The sequence below is a fragment of the Vicugna pacos genome, chromosome 33 (genome assembly GCF_048564905.1).
Source record: "Vicugna pacos chromosome 33, VicPac4, whole genome shotgun sequence".
NCBI classification, from domain to species: Eukaryota; Metazoa; Chordata; class Mammalia; order Artiodactyla; family Camelidae; genus Vicugna; species Vicugna pacos.
The window spans coordinates 17,611,800-17,630,369 of record NC_133019.1 but is presented as its reverse complement, the minus strand read 5'-3'; the positions used below and the strand labels follow the sequence as shown (position 1 = coordinate 17,630,369).

The following is an 18,570-nucleotide window of genomic DNA, read 5'->3' as shown; positions in this document are numbered from 1 at the left end:
TGTACCTTTTTCAAAGCAATTAAATAAAACTGTCCCTTTAAACAATCAGTATTATAAACTTTTAACTTGTTATTGATATATAAGATACACAGAGAGAACTTGTACAATGCTTAATTGTACAGCTTGAAGAATTTTCACAAATTGAACACACCCCGTTTGACAGGCTCCCAGATTAAGAAACAAAAAACCACCTTGGAAGATTTCCTTGTGTTCCTTTTCAGGCACTAGTTGCTACTATCCTGACTTCTAATAAAACACAATAGTTTTGTTTATTTGGGCACTTTATATACATATAACCATATAGCATGCAATATTTTATTCTTTTATTTAACATTGTGTTTGTGAGACTTATCCATTTTATTGCACGTGGTTTTAGCTCATCCATCCTCAGTGCTGCTTCGTGTCCCACTGTTTGAATATATAGCATACTTTACTTTAAAATAAACAAATTATGAACAAACAAATTAATTCACTGAGATTACTTTGGTAATCTTCTTGCATTTTCCCCTAGCTCTTGCTCTAAGCAAGAATTCAGGGTTTTCCTTCCCTAGTAATTCCTAATCTCAGGCATTTTTGTAGAACTAAAAACAGAAGTACTCCCAAATCAAGGTTATTTCAGTGTTTCATAAACACCTAAGATAAGAGCCAGGAGAGAAGCAAGCAGTGTACCTTAGAGAAAGAAAAAGGGGAAGACAGTTTGGGAAGATCCCCTCAAATTTGGGAGGTGATTAAGAGTTAGCTGGAAACCACATGTCATTCAGTTGAGGTACCTAAGGAAACAGAAGACCCTGGAGGAAATGGTTATAAGGAGCAGGTGCAGAGGCTTCTTCCTAAGCACCAAGGCATTAAAAAAAATCTTTGTTTTCTCTATTCCTCAGATTGGACAATTTCTATCAATGTACCTTCAAATTCACTGACTCATTTCTCTTTCATTTCCATTTTGCAACTAAGGCCACAGGGGGGATTTTTTTTAAAAAATTTAAGATATTACAGCTTTAGATCTAGATTATTCATTTGGATTTTACAAATATTTCCTATTTCTCTGCTTTGATTTCCCATCTTTTCATTCATTTTAATTGGCTTCTCCCTTTACCCACTGAGCATAGTCATAAGAGCTGCTTGAAAGTTCTTTTATGGTAATTCCAACATATGAGTTATCTGAGGACTGGCTTTTATTTATTATCTTTTCCTTTCTAGGTTTTTCCTATGTTAAGAAATTTTAGATTGCATTCTGGACATTAGGAATGCTTTGTTTTGGAGACTCTGAGCTATGTTATATTTGCTAAATACTGTTGATGCTTTTGTTTTAACAGACAACTAACTTTATTAGACTCAAGCTGAAAACTTTATCTCACCTGTGTTGAGCAGCACCTCGGTTCGATTTTTTTAGCCTTAGCTCCAGACTGCTTTAAGTCTGTTCCATGCATGTGCGGTTCAGCCTTCAGCCAGAGGCTGGGGCACAGTCTAAACAAAAATTCTGGAGCTTCTCGTCTCTGATACTCTCCTTTCTGAGATTTCCTCCCTCATGTTCCTATGGTAGTGGCTGACCCAGACTCTGTACTTCGGTTCTGGAGCCCAGAAAGACTGTGGCTTTTTGTCAGTTTGGTTTTCCTGCACCACCGTATGCCTGCAGCCTGCCCTCAGGCTAATGCCTTAAAAACAGGAAACTCACCCAGAGTTGCTACCTCATTCCAAGGTTCATTTCTTCTCCAAAATATGCCAATTTTTGCTCACTTTTCAGGACCCTCAGGTGGTTTGTTGTTGTTTGTATTTTGCTTAGAGTTTACAATTGTTATCTGTAGAGTGGTCAGCCTGTTGAGACCTCACTCTGCCAAACCAGAGTCTGAACTCTTCAACACTACTTTTTTTTTTAAACAAAAGTAATCTTTTAATTTGGAAATAATTTAAAAATTTCAGAAACAATGCAAACATAGTACAGAAAGTCTCTGTATATCTCACGCCTAGCTTTCGTTTCCTCTACAGGAATCCTGACTGTTCAGATTTCACCAGTTTTCCCATTAATGTCCTTTTTCTGTCCTAGGATCCATCCAAAGGATACCACATTGCATTCAGTTACCATGTCTCCTTAGTGACTGTTTCTATGTCTTTTCCTGTTTTTGTTGTTGTTGACCTTGACAGTTTTGAGGCTTACTGGTTAGGTAACCCTACAGAACATCCCTCAATTTAAGCTTCTCTGATTCAGTTCTCATGATGAGACTGAGGTTTTGGGGAGAGATGCTACAGGAGTGAATTGCTCTTCAAGGGGCAGATATTCACACAACATCACTAGTAATGTTAACTTAAACATTTGGTTAAACTGCTGTACTTTTCCAGGAATTATAATGTATTGTATAACTTGCTTCTACATTTTCCATTCTTCTTAAGAAAAGTTTCATGAAAAAACTCCTTGATTAAAGATGCCATGTAGTCCCAGCCCTCACTTGAAATCACTTCCTTTCAGCTGTAAACTCCAAGAAGATTAAACAATAGGAAATGATAATATCTAGAGAAATCTGTCATGGAAAAGAAGATATGCTGAGAATGATACAAACACATGCTTTCTTCCAAATGAGTTCTTAAAATCTTTTGGTGGGCCAGTTGTGCATAACAGAACTTAATGGCATGCTCTTCCTTTATCAAACAATTAATAGCTTAAAAATTTTTAGTTCTCTAGCTTTAAGATGATGCCTGAGGAGTTTGATGGTAGTGAGGAGAGAAGCAGCAGAAAGAAAAACATTGTGTGCATGTGATGAAAACCAGCTCTTTCAAGCTTTTTCAACATTACACTGCACTTGAGGATGCAGTTGTTCAAAATCACAAGTTAGAGTTCTGGTTGGCTCACCTTGATGTGAAAAGTGCCAACTTAGCATGTTCAGGATGACAGCACAAAGATTGTCTGTTCATACATTCTCCGACTCCATCCCCACCAAGGAGTGAGTCTTAGGAAACTGACTTTCACTCCTTGTATCATGTATTTGCTTTTGATTGTCACATCTCTATAGACACTAAATCAGAACATGATATACAATTCAGGAACCACATTATTTCATGACATTCATTTCTATAATTAATTTTTTTAGAAAATTTGGGAGTATAAACCAGTTATTCAAACTTAATTGGAGTATTTTATAAAATTTTTTTCAGTAAAGGTCTGCTTCAGTGGTTTGAAAAGCCAAGTTGAAAGCTCAATATATAAAGCAATACCTGACCACGAGGGAAGGGATGTTGGAGATGGGGTCCTAGAGCTCTGACCACCCCCTTCCTCTTTCACAGTGCTTGAGATGTTTCGGTAGCCCCTTTAGAAATCACCGCTCAAACCAAGATAATGATTCCAAGAGTTCTCAGTATTTACCAATATATTTCACATATTTTAATAAAAAGCTCTTTGGGAAAAAATATAAGGCATACGGGAGCCTTCAGTGGGGTGTATCAAAAGATGAGTCACTGGCTTCAGAACAGATCAATCAGAAGAAAATATTTCCTTTAAATAAAAACTCAGAAGAACAAAACTGGAACAAAATCTGATTAATTTTTTTCCTCCACCCTGGACATTCCATAGCTGACGGTATTTCGCAGCAGCCAACCCACGGACCGGCTGCGGCTCTCACCTGAAAGTGACCGCAAAGTTGATGGTGGGCCAGCCCAGGATAAAGGATTCCATGGCGCTGTCTTCTTCCACTTCATCCATGTAGCTTGCTACCCACATATCACTTAATCTTATTTGTTTTTTTATCTTAAGATTGTTGTTGTATCTAGAAAGATAAAAACCAGACAGGGACTTCTTGTAATTCGGCTTGTTAAATTTTATGACAACTTCAGCACTTGTGATAGGAGGACAGTTCTCACTAATCACGGGCAAAGAATGTCTTATTCACTACTGTTTTTATCTTCGGTGCCTACCACGGTAAATGGTAACATGGTTGGCTACCTTGGCCCAAAAAGGCCTTTGAGACGTTTGGTGTATTATGACAGCAAATAGTCATACACCTGTGACTTTATTCTTCTATATTGAGCATTGCATTTGGATCAAACCCCCTAATTTTAAACTTACTGCTGTTACAAAAAAATTAATTCATTTACTATTTACAACTTGCTTACTTCCAAAAATATTTTAGTGGTTGAACAAAAGAGTTAAAAAAACATTATTCAAAAAATATTTATAAAATTTTCACCCTTAAGAGCAATAGATACACTAAAAAATATAACCTGGAATTAATTACAGAAATTTATAATGCATTTCCAACTGGGCAGCTATAAGATTTTCTAGTCTTTAGAAGCAAAGATTATTTTAAATTTCCTTTCTTAAGATTTTGTCCATACCATTTCCCCATGTATTTTTACTAAAATTGAAAAATTGTAGCCTAAAAATAGACTCTAAATTAAACTAAAAAAAAATACCAAGAAGTTGTTGATACAATTAATATTTATCCCTGGAGACCCAGAAGTTGATCTTCTTTAAGATGGCAATGAAATTGCTTTCGGACAATTTCTACCTAATCCTCCTTAGAACCTTGGTATTGAAACCATTCTATCTCTTGGCATAGTTCACAGATTTAATGCTCGTAATGAACCCGAGACTTAAATGGAAGGCACTGGGAAGGATAAAAAGAACATTCTGGAAACCTGGGTATTTCCTATCATTCAGAGCCATTTGTGGAAACACCAGAAGCTAAAGCGAAATCCCAGATACTTCACAGGAAAGTAACTCTAAAACTCCTCATGGAATATTTAAAAGCTAAAATTCTTCAGCAGGATTTATAAACTGAAAGGGGATTTGCAGGAACTATATACAAGAAGGACAGTCTAGATTCAAAGCCTCATCTATGCTTCCTGTAGGGCACACCACTTAAGTGTAACAGTAAAGTGCTTTGTGGCACAATGGCTTCATTCTACATGAGTGGACTCTCAGTTTCTTACAGCCCTCCTACTGGTTTTCAAAGGGACCTGTCTTGTTGGTATTGGCTAGGGTGCCCAATATATGGTTCAAACTGCTCACTCCCCAGGTAAGATCTGCAAGCCCATGAGATCCCCTTCTTCTTCTGTGTCCCCTCCAAGGGGTGGAGGCCCCAACCTGATTGCTTCTCCTCCCTTTCTACCTGACTCCTTGCAGATCTTTCTTCGCAGCCTTGATTGTAGAAAAAAGTCTTTCTGCCAGTCTCCAGCTTTTTAGTGAGAATTGCTCCACATGTAGCTGTACTTTTGACATGTTCCCGGGGGTAGATGAGCTCACCGTCCTCCTACTCCACTGTCTGGATCTCCTCCCCACCCATGTCTTATCTATGACACTGCGTAAATTAGGTGAGAGGATGTGAATAGTAGAAAAGAGTGTTTACTATTCTCTAGTGACTAACAATCTCTTTGATGAGACTGGATTTGTTAAACGACTCTTACCTTTTATGATGTTTCATAAACAATGAGAATAGGGGATGGAGCAAGTTGCAACCACTGTTTTCTAGGCTGGATGTTAACTGCATTGGCATTTAGTGTTGTGTGAAAAGTGAATTCTTTTGGTTACCTCTACAGGATATTCCAAATATTCGTTATCCTTCATGTAACTGCCATTTCCCCAGTTAAGGCCCTCACTATCTCTTATCAGGTCTAGGCCAATAACCTCCTGTCGAGTCTCCCTGCTTCTACTCTTGCCAACCCTCTGATCCATTATCTGTCATAGCCAGAACAATATTTTAAAACTATGAACTAATTAAAACCCTTTGGAATAAAATCCAAACTCCCATCATAGCCTTTGTGGTACCTGGGCCCCAAGATGGTCCCCAATGACACCTGTTTCCTGATATTCATACCCTTGTGTAGTTCCCTCCCAACTGCACCAAGGTGGTTTCTATGGCCAACAGCAGACACTGGAAATGATGGTATACAACTGCCAAAACAGGTTATAAGACTGCAGCTTCTGTTTTGGGTGTTCTTTCCCTTATGTACTCTCTTCCTCACCTTCTTGGATCTTTCACTTTGAGGAGACCGACCTGGACAAGACCTACAGCCCTGGACCAACAGCCGCTGAGGACCTGAGGCCTGCCAGCCCCCACGAGTGAGATGGGAAGGGGATTCTCTAGCTCCATTTAAGCTCTGACCTGACTGTAACCACAGTCAACAGTTTGACTGCAACCTCATGAGAGCCTTTGAGCCAGAACCACCAGCTAAGCCACTCTCAGATTCTTGACTCAGAGAAAATGTACAAAGACATTCATACTCATTAGCTGTTGTATTTTGGGATAATTTGTTATATGATAATAGGCAATTAAAGCAGCCCCCGAAGGTCCTGATAAGCTGATCCTTGCCTATTTCCCCTGCTTATCATGCTCCAGTGACAGGCTTCCTTTTAACTCTTCCAAAGGGCAAAGCTTTCCCCACCACCTTTGTACCTGCTGTCTCCTCTGCCCATCTTCCTAATATCTGAATGGCTGGTTGTTTTTATCCTTCATCGATTTTTTTCCCCTTGACTAAACCTACCTAACATATATCCCAGATTTCACTTCAACCAGCACCCTATTTTCTTCTCAACACTAAGTACAATTTGTAATGTCTGCCCCCACACATTAGAATGAAAGCATCAAGGGAGCAGAGACTGAGAGAGACTCTACTGATCCCAAGAAATCACTTCGGATACTGGGCAGCTGATTCCTCCTGCCATGCAGACCTGCAGAGCTGTGGACTAGGCCTCCAGTAATCGGGATACTGGCCAGTCGGCTCTCACTGCTCTGTGTTATCGCAGCAAATTGTGCTGGATCTGAACCCAGGCTACCACGCTGACACTACACACTCAGTCTAGAGTGCTGGGCGACTGGAAGTAGGCAGAGTGAATGTTTTACAAGCCAGTTGGACAGCATCTTGATTATGGAGTAACAATGACAGGTGTAATGTAAAATGGTTGGCCAATCAGGCTGAGTTCTACAACATCACGTGTTCGAAGCACAGTATTCATTTCCACCTCTGCACAACGACTCAGAGAAAGGAGTCCTTGTTTATGTGTAAGGATTCAGAGGCCCACAGTGTATAGAAGGAAAGGGAAGGGACATTCGGGCAATCGAGGCTTACCTCAGTGTCTTAGGAGAAAATGTCTGGAGTCCAAACTGTAACGCTTAGGATTCTAAAAAGTGTTTAAAAGAATAAACTGCTAAAAATAACAATGAAGACAATGTCTACACATAAAAATACAAAAGCAAGGATCATGTCCATCGCAGTCTTCTTTGCATCCCATATTTATAGAGAACATGACACAGACTGGGGTCTAAATGAACACCTGATGAATGAATAAATAATTGAAACACTGTTCAAAACCAAACCAAACCAAATGTAAAACTCACTTCAGATATTAGTTATGGTAACAGAGTCCAGACAGTCTCATAGTAAGCAAAGAACAGAAAGGTTGCCTTTGTCAGTGGAAATGCAATTTTATAACGATAACCAGGAGAGAGTGTATAGAGTATACTCACTTGACTTTGGCCACAACAAACAGGTCATTGAATAGAAAAAGATGCCGCTCCTGCCTCTGCAGGCCTCTTCTGAGTTCTACCTGTTCGTCAATTAGCAGGGTCCTACTGGTGCACATGGATGACAGAAATGCACATGTGTCTATGATAGCAGACCGGCTTTCCCTGCAGCAGATCAAACGCCACAGATCTTTGGTCAGGTGATCAAATATAGACTTTCTAAAAAATTTCTATAAAAATCACAGCTTTCTTCTAGTCTTTTTATGACCTATGTTTTCATTTTTCTTGGATAAACACCTCATGGCAAAATTGTTGGGTCACAAAGTAGGTGTATGTTTAATCTTATAAAAAACTACCAGATAATTTTCTAAAGTGGTTGTATCAATTTACATATTCAACAAGACTGCTGGAGAATTTTAGTTGCTTCACAACCTTGCAAACTTCTTTTTGCTGTGGTTAGCATAGACCAAAGGTTAATTAAGTTATTTGAAAAATGTTCTGCATTTAAAAGCAATCCCAAAGGATTTTAACACATAATAACTCATTTCCCATCTTACAATAATAGTTTTAAATAAGTAGATCTGATGGCAGTGTTGGGGGAGAATCCACAATGAAGTTAAAATCTTTTTTTCCAGTGTGGATTTATCAATGTACATGTTTTACAGTCTGTCATTTTTAAAGATCTACATATAATAAGCATGGCAAGAGATGCCTCATGATTTTGGCAATCTAAGTATTGATTAAAAAAAAAAACTCCAACACTTAGCACTCCACAGAAAAAACAGACATCTCAGCTCTCACATAATTTAAAAAGAAAAACATCTTTTACAAAAGGAAACAAAAACACAAATAATCTTTGTAATTTTTAAAATGACAATCTTTCTTTTTACTTTTTTATTGATTTATAACCATTTTACAATGTTGAGTCAAATTCCAGTGTTCAGCATAATTTTTCAGTCATACATGGACATATACACACTCATTTAAAATGACCATCTTAATCAGCGTTTCCTAATTAAAAATGTATTTCTCAATTTTATGTGACTCTTAAGTGTTTATTTTTATTGAGTGCAATGCAGATATATGTGTTTTATTTTACTCTCTTGGATATGGAAACAGGGAGAAGGGTAAGAGTACAACCTTCTATTTAGCCTCTCAATACAGCCTGATTACGATTTACAACTTATAATTAAGAGCGCTCTAAAACAAGCTAACAAGTACAAGGGGAGTCTAAGGGTCAGCCGGCTGCCTGCTTCTTATGTATTAACATTCCATCTTCAAATGCATTTGTGAAGCCATTTCTGAAAGGCAAAAAGCTGTTTTAGGACCTTAATCATTTTTCACTAAAACTAGATGACAGCTTTCATGAAGCTGGGCCACACTAGTGTCTCGATATTTATCCCTGAAGCTCACTGTAACAGTGAGTCTATTTTCAGGTACAGTTTTAAGAGGCAGTGTTGCTTCATCTTAAATCACAAAAGAAAATAAACTAAAATTCAGAATGCTTCTTGGAAATACCTGTGTTTATTAAGGGGGACTCAACTAACGGCTACTGATGGCTGGGTAGTACCAGTCCCCAGTGCTAGGTAGGGTCCTGATAGCCTCAAAGCCTAACACGCGGTCCCTGCTCATTCCAAATGCCATCTCTTTCACGAAAAATTTCTCTCAGTTGAATTCTTGATCGGCATCTCTTACATACCTAACACTTACATCCTACCTTGACCCTCTTAAAAGTATTCTCATTTAAAATACACCGGGTATATGATCACCATATAATAAGTTAGTTGTTTGTAATAGTGATCAGGGTTGCCTTTGCTGGGTGGCTGCCATGTGCCAGGCACTGGAGATAGATGTGGTTTCTAGCCTCAGGGAGGTAGCAACGTGACAAGGGAATCAGACCAGTAAACGTCATGATACACCAGTGAGGTAAGTGACATAAAAGAAATGCAGGGCACTGAGGGCACAGAGAAAAGCCAAAATAGGAGGCCCTCTCTGAGACTGAATTGGTTAGGAAAGTTTTTTGGAGGAACCAAAGTCTTAAATGATGGAAGGACAACGAAGGCTGAAGGGCATTCTATGGAAAAAGAAGAGCGTGTCAAAGACAGGAGGGTGTGCATCAGTAACCCTGGGAAGTTCACAGATGCTGGAGTGACAAAGGTCTGAAGAGGAGGAGCAGCAGACGAGGAAGGGGCTGTGTATTACAGGTGTTTTCCCCACCACCTTCAGACTCCATTTGAAAGCACTGCAGGATTTTAAGCAGGACACTGTGGTTTACAATATGTTGAAGAGAATAAATGAGGTCAAGCTTAGAGGAAGGGAGACCTTTAGGAATTTGTTGCAGTAATCTCAGGAAAGAAATGTCATGGACCTGAGTTGGCAGTGAGTGAAGGATAGAGGATATAGGGAAAAAAACATATTCAAGAGATATTAAAAATACAGATTCTTAAAATTTGCAAACTGACTAGTTGGGGGTGGGGTAAATGGAGATCGACTTGGCTGAGAAAAGGAATACAATAGACTTACTGCCTAGTCTTTATTTATTTACTTATTTTTAATTTATTTTTCATCCAACAAATGCCTTCTGAGCATCTGTGTGTGTTGGCTAGGCACCATGCTGAATGGTGAACACATGGGGTAAACAAGTTAGACTTACCCTCTACTGTTACACAACTGCTGAGTCTGATTCTGCCATAAAGCATCTACTTGACATCACGTCATTGTTGCTCAGCTCCCTCTGTAACAGAGGCTGGGAACCACAGCCCACAGTCATGTTTTATTTGGCCTGCATTCTGATTGCCTGGTTCACCACATTCCCTCACTTGCAACTTCTTTACTCTGCATTCTACACCTCCCAGGGACCTGAAAGCATTTAAGTCCACGATTCTTGCTCTAGCATCTCTTAAAAAAAAAAAAACTAGCTTAATTTTAAGTTTTTTTTTAAATTATGGCAAAACATACATAAAATAAAATTTATCATTTTAACTATTTTAAAATTCAGTGGCACTCAGTATGTTCACAATGTTGTGCAACTATCACCGCTACCTAGAGTTCCTGAATATTTTCATCATCCCCAAAGGAAAACCTGGACCTATTAAACAATTACTCCCCACTCTACCCAGTCCCTGGCAACTACTAACCTCGTTCTGTCTCTATGAATTTGCCTACTCCGGATATTTCAGCCCATATAATCTGTGTCCTCTTATGCCTGGTTTCTTTCATTTAGCATAATGCTTTCAGGGTTCATCCATATTGTAGCATGAATCAGTACTTCATTCCTTTTTATTGATGAACAATATTCCATTGCATGGATATCCATTCATTAGGTGATGGACATTTGGGCTGTTTCATGGCTATTGTGAATAGTGCTGCTATAAAAAAAAATGTGTGCACACTTGTTTGAACACCTGCTTTTATCTTCTGAGTAGACCCAGGAGTGGAACTGCTGTGTAATATGGTAGTTCTATGTTTAAGTTACCGAGGAACCACGAAACTGCTTTTCACAGTGGTTGTAACCATTGTACAGTCCCACGAGCAATGAATGAGGGTCCTTCTGCTACTTTTTATTCTTCTCTCTTTTGTTCCCCATATGTAATCACATTCTATGTTTAAGGACATTCTAATTAAAAAATAAAACCTCCTGAGTTTAGATTTGTAATAAACTCCTAACTGGACTCTCTACTTCCTTGCTCTTACTTTTTCAATCCATACTATTCACTTCTTGCTTCTATCATATTAGCCTTCTTGATGTATACTGTCAATGCACAGCATGTACACAGAACCAAAAAGTTGTTTATTTTACTGTACTAAAACTCACTTATTGTAGGTAAAACAGAAATAACATACAAAGAAGATGCTGTAATTTCAGACAGGGCTAACAATATTATTTCAAGTGCTTCAAGCGAGCCTACATTGGGAATTCTAATCTTGATATTAATTCCTGAAAGCATTAAAATCCAATACACTTTCCAATTTCAAACAAAAGTGAGTCTAATCCTTAAAATAAAAGCTTTCTATGGGACATATACAATATATACTGTCAACAAATGTTGAGTTGAAAGATTTTTAAGTTGCTAAGAGAAGCAATTTTTATATTTACTACTGTATGAGAAACTCCAGTTATGGATCCTTTTCACCTGGGGCTGTCACCACTTGTGCAAATATCTGAGTGAAATATGATATGACATAGCACTTAAAAGGCCTGGCATTTTAAACAACTCTTTTTACCCTGTAAAACATCGGCATCTGTCACCAAAGCAAGATGCAAAACCAAACACACACACACAAAAATCCTTTAAATTGACCAGGACCATTGATTGCCATCTAGACGTATTGAAAATAGTGTAACTTGGTGTAAAAAATGATACGATATAAGGTCAAAGTGGTAAGTACCATAGAAAAGAGGTACAACTCAAAGATGAGGGGAATTTAGGAGTCAGAAAGCATCCTTTGAGACAATTAGGTGGTGAACAGGGATGAAGCGGGAAGGCATGGAGGAAGACAGGAGATCAGAAAAAGCTTCACAGAGGAGTCGGCATTGGATTGAGTCTCTCAAGAGAGTTAGGTTTTGGACAAAAGTAAAACTTTAGCACAAAAAGATTGAGTGATTTGTCAAAGTCACCAAACTGCTTATTGCAAAGTCAGGCCTGGAGCAATGGCTGATGGCTGAAAGCAAGTAGGCTTTGGATTATGCATTCAATTTGGGGCAGAAGCAGCAGTTTTGGCAGTCCTTTTCACCTAGTTTTTCCTCACAGTAAATGATCTTTGTCTATTTTCCATTTTTTCTGGTTGAAATTGGTCACAATACAAACACTGTTTGCTACAAAGACTCGGAGAACAGGAATATGTTCACTGTATGTCTAAATTACCTACATTGCTTAGTAATCTTTCTATTCTCTAAACAGAAACTATACAAATTTTTTTTAAGTCTGTATTTTGATATATTAGCAGTATCTGACTCACGTGTTACTTGTGGACTAAATGTACTGTAAACGTGCTACATAGCACTTAATTGCATATTCTCTTTCATGTTCTTTATGTGTCTTGTATCTGTGAGCCTTGCTTCCCCAACTGAATGGAGCTCCCAGTGAGTACTTTACACTGTGCAGTAAGGTAGAGTCCATGTCTTATTTCTGATCCTCTGTTTCTAGAACTGTGCCTGGTACAGAGGACTAAAATGTTTGCAGGATTAATAGCTAAACAAACAAAACAGTGTCTTCTCCACCTACAAAAGTAAATTAGGGAAATCACTCAATTTACCTGGATCATTCAGAAACCAAAACCAAACCTCAAAGCCACTTTGCTCTGAATCTAATGTTGGTATTAATACTCTTTGGCTGGACTAAGAGAGGGGTGGGGAAGAGCGGTTCTCTTGTTTGACATAATTACCATGGTAACCCAGTAGAACACAGGTAAAGAAGTAACTCTCTGGAGGAGGCACATGCATTTGCTTATTTGCTCCAGCTCCCGCCTACCTTATGATTGTAGTCCCACTTATACATCCACATCACTCTATTTCTGGGATTCTTTTCCATCAATGCTGCTAAATAAAAATAAAAGAGGACGGGAGAATTCCAGAAAGATGAGTACCTGACTTTACACAATTTCATTTATAGCGGCTTCAAGTGATCAAAGCATTCCAAAACTGAGAAAAAGTTAAAAGATATTAGGTGGGGGGGAACCCTCAAAAAACTGTTTCTGTTGCCTAAGTTAACAGACTCTAGCTCAGACTCACCCCTCTCAAAGACTTGGGCTGTGTGCACATTTCCAAAAGCATGTGCTAAGAAGCCCAGTGTGGTTTTGGAATTCTAACTCCCCATACAAGGGCAGATCTTTAAATTTTGCTCGTTATAAAACACAAAGCCTAGCATATATTCAACAAATGTGTGCTGAACTGAAATCAGAACCAAACTGAAAAAAAAAGCAAACAAGAAAGATTATAAAGTTCTCACCAACTGGACATTCATCATAAGGAACCATCGTATTAAAATTATCATATTAAAAAATCCTTTCATCATTCTCAAAATTTTTTTTCTCGTGTTTAGATCATCAAGAGTTTAATCACAATGATCATAAACAAATGCTAAGTAACAAGTGTATTAATTTCTATGTTATTGAAAGTCCTTAAAAGTGTTAGTAATAAATGGAATACTTAAAAATCACTGCTGGTGCATGTTCAAGTGTGAAATGCACATATTAAAGGCCAGACAAAGTAAAAATTGACAGCCCCACTAAAACCCAACCACATTCTAAAGTCATTTTTCACACAGCTAGAATGACATCATTGCCTTAACAGAGCAGAAAGCATGCACTGCATCTGTGTTGGGAGCTGAGCAAACACACATGCGGCCTGATTTATTTCCAGGCTGTGAAGACATTAGTGTGCTGCTAACGGCACTCTCTCTGACCATTCAGCAAAGTGCTAAAGCAATATCCCCCGTCTCAGAGGCCTCCCTGGAAAGGGAGGATAGTGTTTCTATCATTGCCAATAAAATTACATTGGAAATAAATTCCAGAGGTTTCTGAAAGCAGGGGTTTGGAGAAGGCTAAGCAGAATACAAATTGCAATGCAAGTTTCATTTTTCTCATTCTTCAGAAAAAGCTTCTCCAGAGACCTCACTCTAGAGGCCTGTGGGGAGTACGAGTAATCCACAGAAATACAGTCACGTTAACCACCTTTCTGCTGGCTGTACTCCAGTCTCCTTTTCCAAACCAGGGAGTTAAGCAGGCAGACTTCAGAAAGAGAAGTAAACAAAGGGGAGGTGGGAAGCAAGCCGTCTTCTCTTAAGAGCCAGAGCTTCATGTGCCCAAAATATCAGCAGGACAAAATCAGGGTCCCTGCCCCCCACGAGGGCCAGGGGCTTTGTCCGTCGTATTCACTGCTGTGTTCCTAGCAGCATCTGGCCACCGGAAAGTCAATGGAGGTTTGCTGAATGAATTATGTTGGCGATGTCCGTCTTGCTAGTCTTATAAAGCTCCTCACAGGCAGCCACGGGTCTTCTCTGAAGTTGGCAGATTTCGTCAGGGTTAGTGACATGGGAAGAGGCAGGTTTCTGAAGTGGGTAAGAGTGTCTGACTCTGGCTTCTCACTCTTGGACTTGGTGTCACATAAGAATGTGGAGCCCCTTGGGGCTGGCACTCAGAGGACCACGAGAAAGGCGTCCAGCTCAGGGGCACCTGCCTTGCCATCCTACCTAGACTAGCTGCTCTCTCTCCTATTGCCCTGTTTTGTTCTCTTATACAAGGTACTCCTTTTTAATACTCTCATTTGTTTTGCATTTTCCCATCCACATCCCCCCACTGGAATGTAAACTCCATGAAAGCAAGGACTGCATAACAGTATACCCAAATGCCTAGAAAAGTGCCTGGCACATAGTTGGCATTTAAATACTTACTGAATAAATTAACAATTGCCAGGCACTGTTCTAAGAGGTGAATGACACAAACAAAATGCTTCTACAGTTTATCTTTTGTGAAGATCAGGGAAAAGGAACCTGGGGGGAACATGAGATTGAAGAGGTTTCTTTACTTCCCTATTTCCCACAGCTTTTACTCTGCTATACGTACAGTGAAAGCTGGTGGAGAACCCTCCGTCCCCTCAACTGAACATCTGACAGCAGCAATGCTGCCCGCTCACACTGAACACACATGGAGAAATGCACTCCCGCGTCTCGCTTAGGTAATCCCACACAGTCTGCCCTTGCTGGGACGCTGGGCTATAGGTACACTAGGGTTAAAGTCTTCAATTATCAGTGTGATGACAGCAGTGATAAGCAGAGCGAGATCCTCAGTGGTGCATGGATGTAAAGGGACAAGACAATGAGCTGAGAGTTCCAGCCATCCTTCCCTGCCTGGATAGCCTCCCTCCACTACCAATACACAAAATTTGGTTTATTTATTCAGCTTGAGAGCTTCTGAGCTTATTCCTTAATTTTGTAAAATTCTTGGCCATTTGTATCCTCAAGTATTTTTTTCTGCCCCATTTTCCTCTCTGTTCTTCTGGGACCGCTCACGTGTATGACAGGCCGTCTGACATTATTCCACAGCTCCTGGATACGTCACAGGTTTTTAATTTGCGTTCAATGTTGGAAAATTTCTTATTAATCCATCTTCAGGTTTACTGATTCTTTCTTCAGCTATGTCAAGTCTGCAGATAAAACTGCTGAAGAATTCCTCACCTTTGATAGCACACGTTTAACTCCCACTTTTCCATTTGGCTCTTTTTCAGTTTCCATCTCCCTGCTGAAATTCCCCACCTGTTCATGGTTGCTGCCCACCTTTTCCTCTAGAGCCTTAACATATCAATCATAGTTGTTTTAATGTCCCCGTGTGATAGTTCCAACATATGTTTCATCTCTAAGTCTGGCTGGCTGCTTTAGATTTCAACCATGGGTCTTTTTCTAGCCATTTATTGTGTCATGAAATATTTGATTGACTACTAGACATTGTGATAGAAGAACAACAGAGGCTGCTATTTACTCATGGAAATGGGCACGCCTCTTCTGTCAGGTCATTATCATTAGCACGGGAGGCTGAGTCGCTTTAGTCAGTCGCTGAGCTGGGTTTGGGTTTTGTTGTTGCTGTCTTTAACGTCAGTGAACCACGGGCTTCGGATTCTTCCCGTGATGGACCACTGCCGCCTGTGTTTAGTGTGAGGCCTGGAACGCTACAGAGCTCTTCTCAGTGATCCTGCTCCACTTTCATCCTTTAGCCGCCCCTGGACGCCTGCTCTTCATGGAAGGGTGGTCCTTGCCAGCTCTTGCTCTTGTCCTAGCAGGAGGTTCCTACTGCATGCTACTCAGCATTAGGCTCTTTGTGGGAACAAGTGGGATTCTCAGTCCTCCTGACCTGTCTCAATTTTAGGCAGAGTCTATGCACCTGGGCCTCTGAGGTAGGGTCTTCTCATAGTCCTGCCCTTCCTCAATCCCCATGGCAGCCTAATTCTGCCTTGAATTTGTGATAGCTCTTTGAGGGGGAAAAAAGAGTTTCTAGCTTCTCCCTCAATGGCAGCCCTTCCAAAGCTGCCCCGTTGGCCTCTTCCAAGCAGGTCAGAGCACCTGTGTGGTGAGATTCCAAAAAACAGTGTCCTTGTGCCCAGAGTCTCAGGCGCTTGGAGTGTGGCTAGAAACAGCTCTTCTGGATCCACCTCTTTCAAAACACAAAAGGTACCAACTGGTGAGGCGGGAAGCCAGTCCGGGGCTGGGAGGGCCTCCTTCCCTAGGGTAGTGCACTCCAGGTGCTGCGGGGTCAGTTCTGCTGTAAAATGAGGTTTTCCAGTTCATCTGCCGAGCTCAGCAGAAAGGCAGCAGACTCCCGGTAGCTGGCGATGAGCTGCCGCACAGCACTGATCTCCGTGGGGCTGAGCTGGGCAGTGGGCATGGCCTGGTTGGTGCTGTTGCTGGAAGGTGTGGGCATGGGCGTGGTGGAGGTGGTCGAGGCCCTGCCTTTCATGCTGAGGTCTGTGGGCCCATTACTGTGATTTTCTGTTTGGAGGGAGGCAGGTTGCTGCCCAAGGCCCCATAACTGTGGTAACTGTAGTTGGGGCCACTGTTGACGTAGACAGGGTCCTGGGAGTAGAAGGAGGCCGCCAGTGAGTAGGTGGAATGGGTGATGGCTGCAGAGTCCCGGGAGCGCTGCTTGTCTAGGGCTACGGGCTCGTCCTAAGAGGACTGGTAGATCTCCAGGCGCAACCTTTTGGCTGCTTTTCTTGTCTCACTGTCACAGGCAGGTGCCAGGATGTTTTCTGCCATGGCCGAGGTCAGGTGGGGTGGGGTGGGTCTGGTCATCTCCACACTGTTCTTCTGCATGCGCTGGCAGGAGTTGAGGTACGTGCGGCTGCACTGGCGGGCCCGCTCCTGGAACTCAGGGGACTGCCGGCTGCACGACTCAACGATGGCCTGGATCCTCTCCTTGGGCTGCTTGGAGATGGGCACCATGCGGTCCAGGTTCTCGTCCACGAAGAGATGCACAAACATACTGAAGGCCTTGAGGCGCTCTGGGTCCATGCCTTCAGAGTCATTCATTTTGTCATTGTCCTCATGGTCGTCGTGGTCATCTTCATCGTCATCTGCGGTGGGGGCCTGGCCCACTGTCAGGTCCTCAGGGCAGCCACTGACTTCGGTTTTGATGGAGTCGTAGCTCCCCAAGCTGTATGGTGGGGACTTGGGGGCGGTCTTCACCCCGGACTTGACGCGGCTCTGCAGTCCATCGGTGCCCACATGGACTCCCGTGCCCACAGTATTCTTTTAAGAAAGGATTCTTCTGTAGCTTGCGGGGGTGGTTCTCCACCGAAAGTGTATCAGAATTAATTATGAAGAGTTTTTAAACAAATATGCAGATGTCTGGGTCTCACTGCAGAGTATGGACTTAGAAAGGTTTGGAAACCTCCAGACTAGATGTCCTTTAAGGTCTTCTCCAATCCTACTAGATTACGCTACTTACAAATATTTTGTGCACCTTCAACACCCAAGATACCTTTTTTTTTGTGCAAATATTAACCACCTGATACTCCATAGAGTAAAAGCATTATTCCTATAAATGAAAGTCCTGTTCTCTGGCACTATGTACTCATCTTACTGACCTAGAGAAACTCATAGGAAATAAGCTGACGACTAAGACATATACAATTTCAACTTAAACTTTTTTTCCTGTGGTTATTTTGACACAAAACCCATCATATTTCATTATCTGTGATGCAGGAATTTGGGGAACTGGCTCCAATGTGAGCACCGATTACTGCAGAGGCGATGAGGAGGCTGGAGTGGGGAAGGTCATGGTTGCAATTTTGTCATATTGGTTCTCTTAACTCAAAACCACCCCACTAAGTCACGTGTTGGCTTTTTCCCTAACCCGGCACTTCACCTCTCTCAGTCACTTTCAACTCTATTAGGCCCAATGTCCCTTTGTTATATACATGTCTACGTTTATCCATTCATTTCAATTCCTCCTTTTCTTTCCTGAGACAAAATTCACAGCTACTTAACAGAATTTCAAAAGTGTCTGAATATATGTACGTTCATGTGTAACTGGAGCTCTGTGCTGTACACCGGAAAATGACACAACATTGTAAACTGACTATACCTCAATTTAAAAAAATACAAAAAGGTGTCAATAAAATAGCATAACA

At 40.9% G+C, this 18,570-nt stretch overlaps 1 protein-coding gene and 1 pseudogene across 2 annotated transcripts in view; both read right to left on the bottom strand.

Moving 5' to 3' along the window:
• The window catches only part of LOC107035141 (rho GTPase-activating protein 20), a 66,765-nt gene that overhangs the window by 36,604 nt on the left and 11,591 nt on the right, over positions 1-18,570 (bottom strand). For both annotated transcript variants that reach the window (XM_072953745.1, XM_072953744.1), the window contains exons 3-4: positions 7,452-7,613; positions 3,609-3,752 (exon numbers count right to left, since the gene is read on the bottom strand). In XM_072953745.1, the coding sequence (XP_072809846.1) occupies positions 3,609-3,752; positions 7,452-7,613 (306 nt within the window). The remainder of the gene's footprint in view (positions 1-3,608; positions 3,753-7,451; positions 7,614-18,570) is intronic.
• LOC102544124 (nucleolar protein 4-like pseudogene) lies at positions 16,692-18,463 on the bottom strand (annotated as a pseudogene).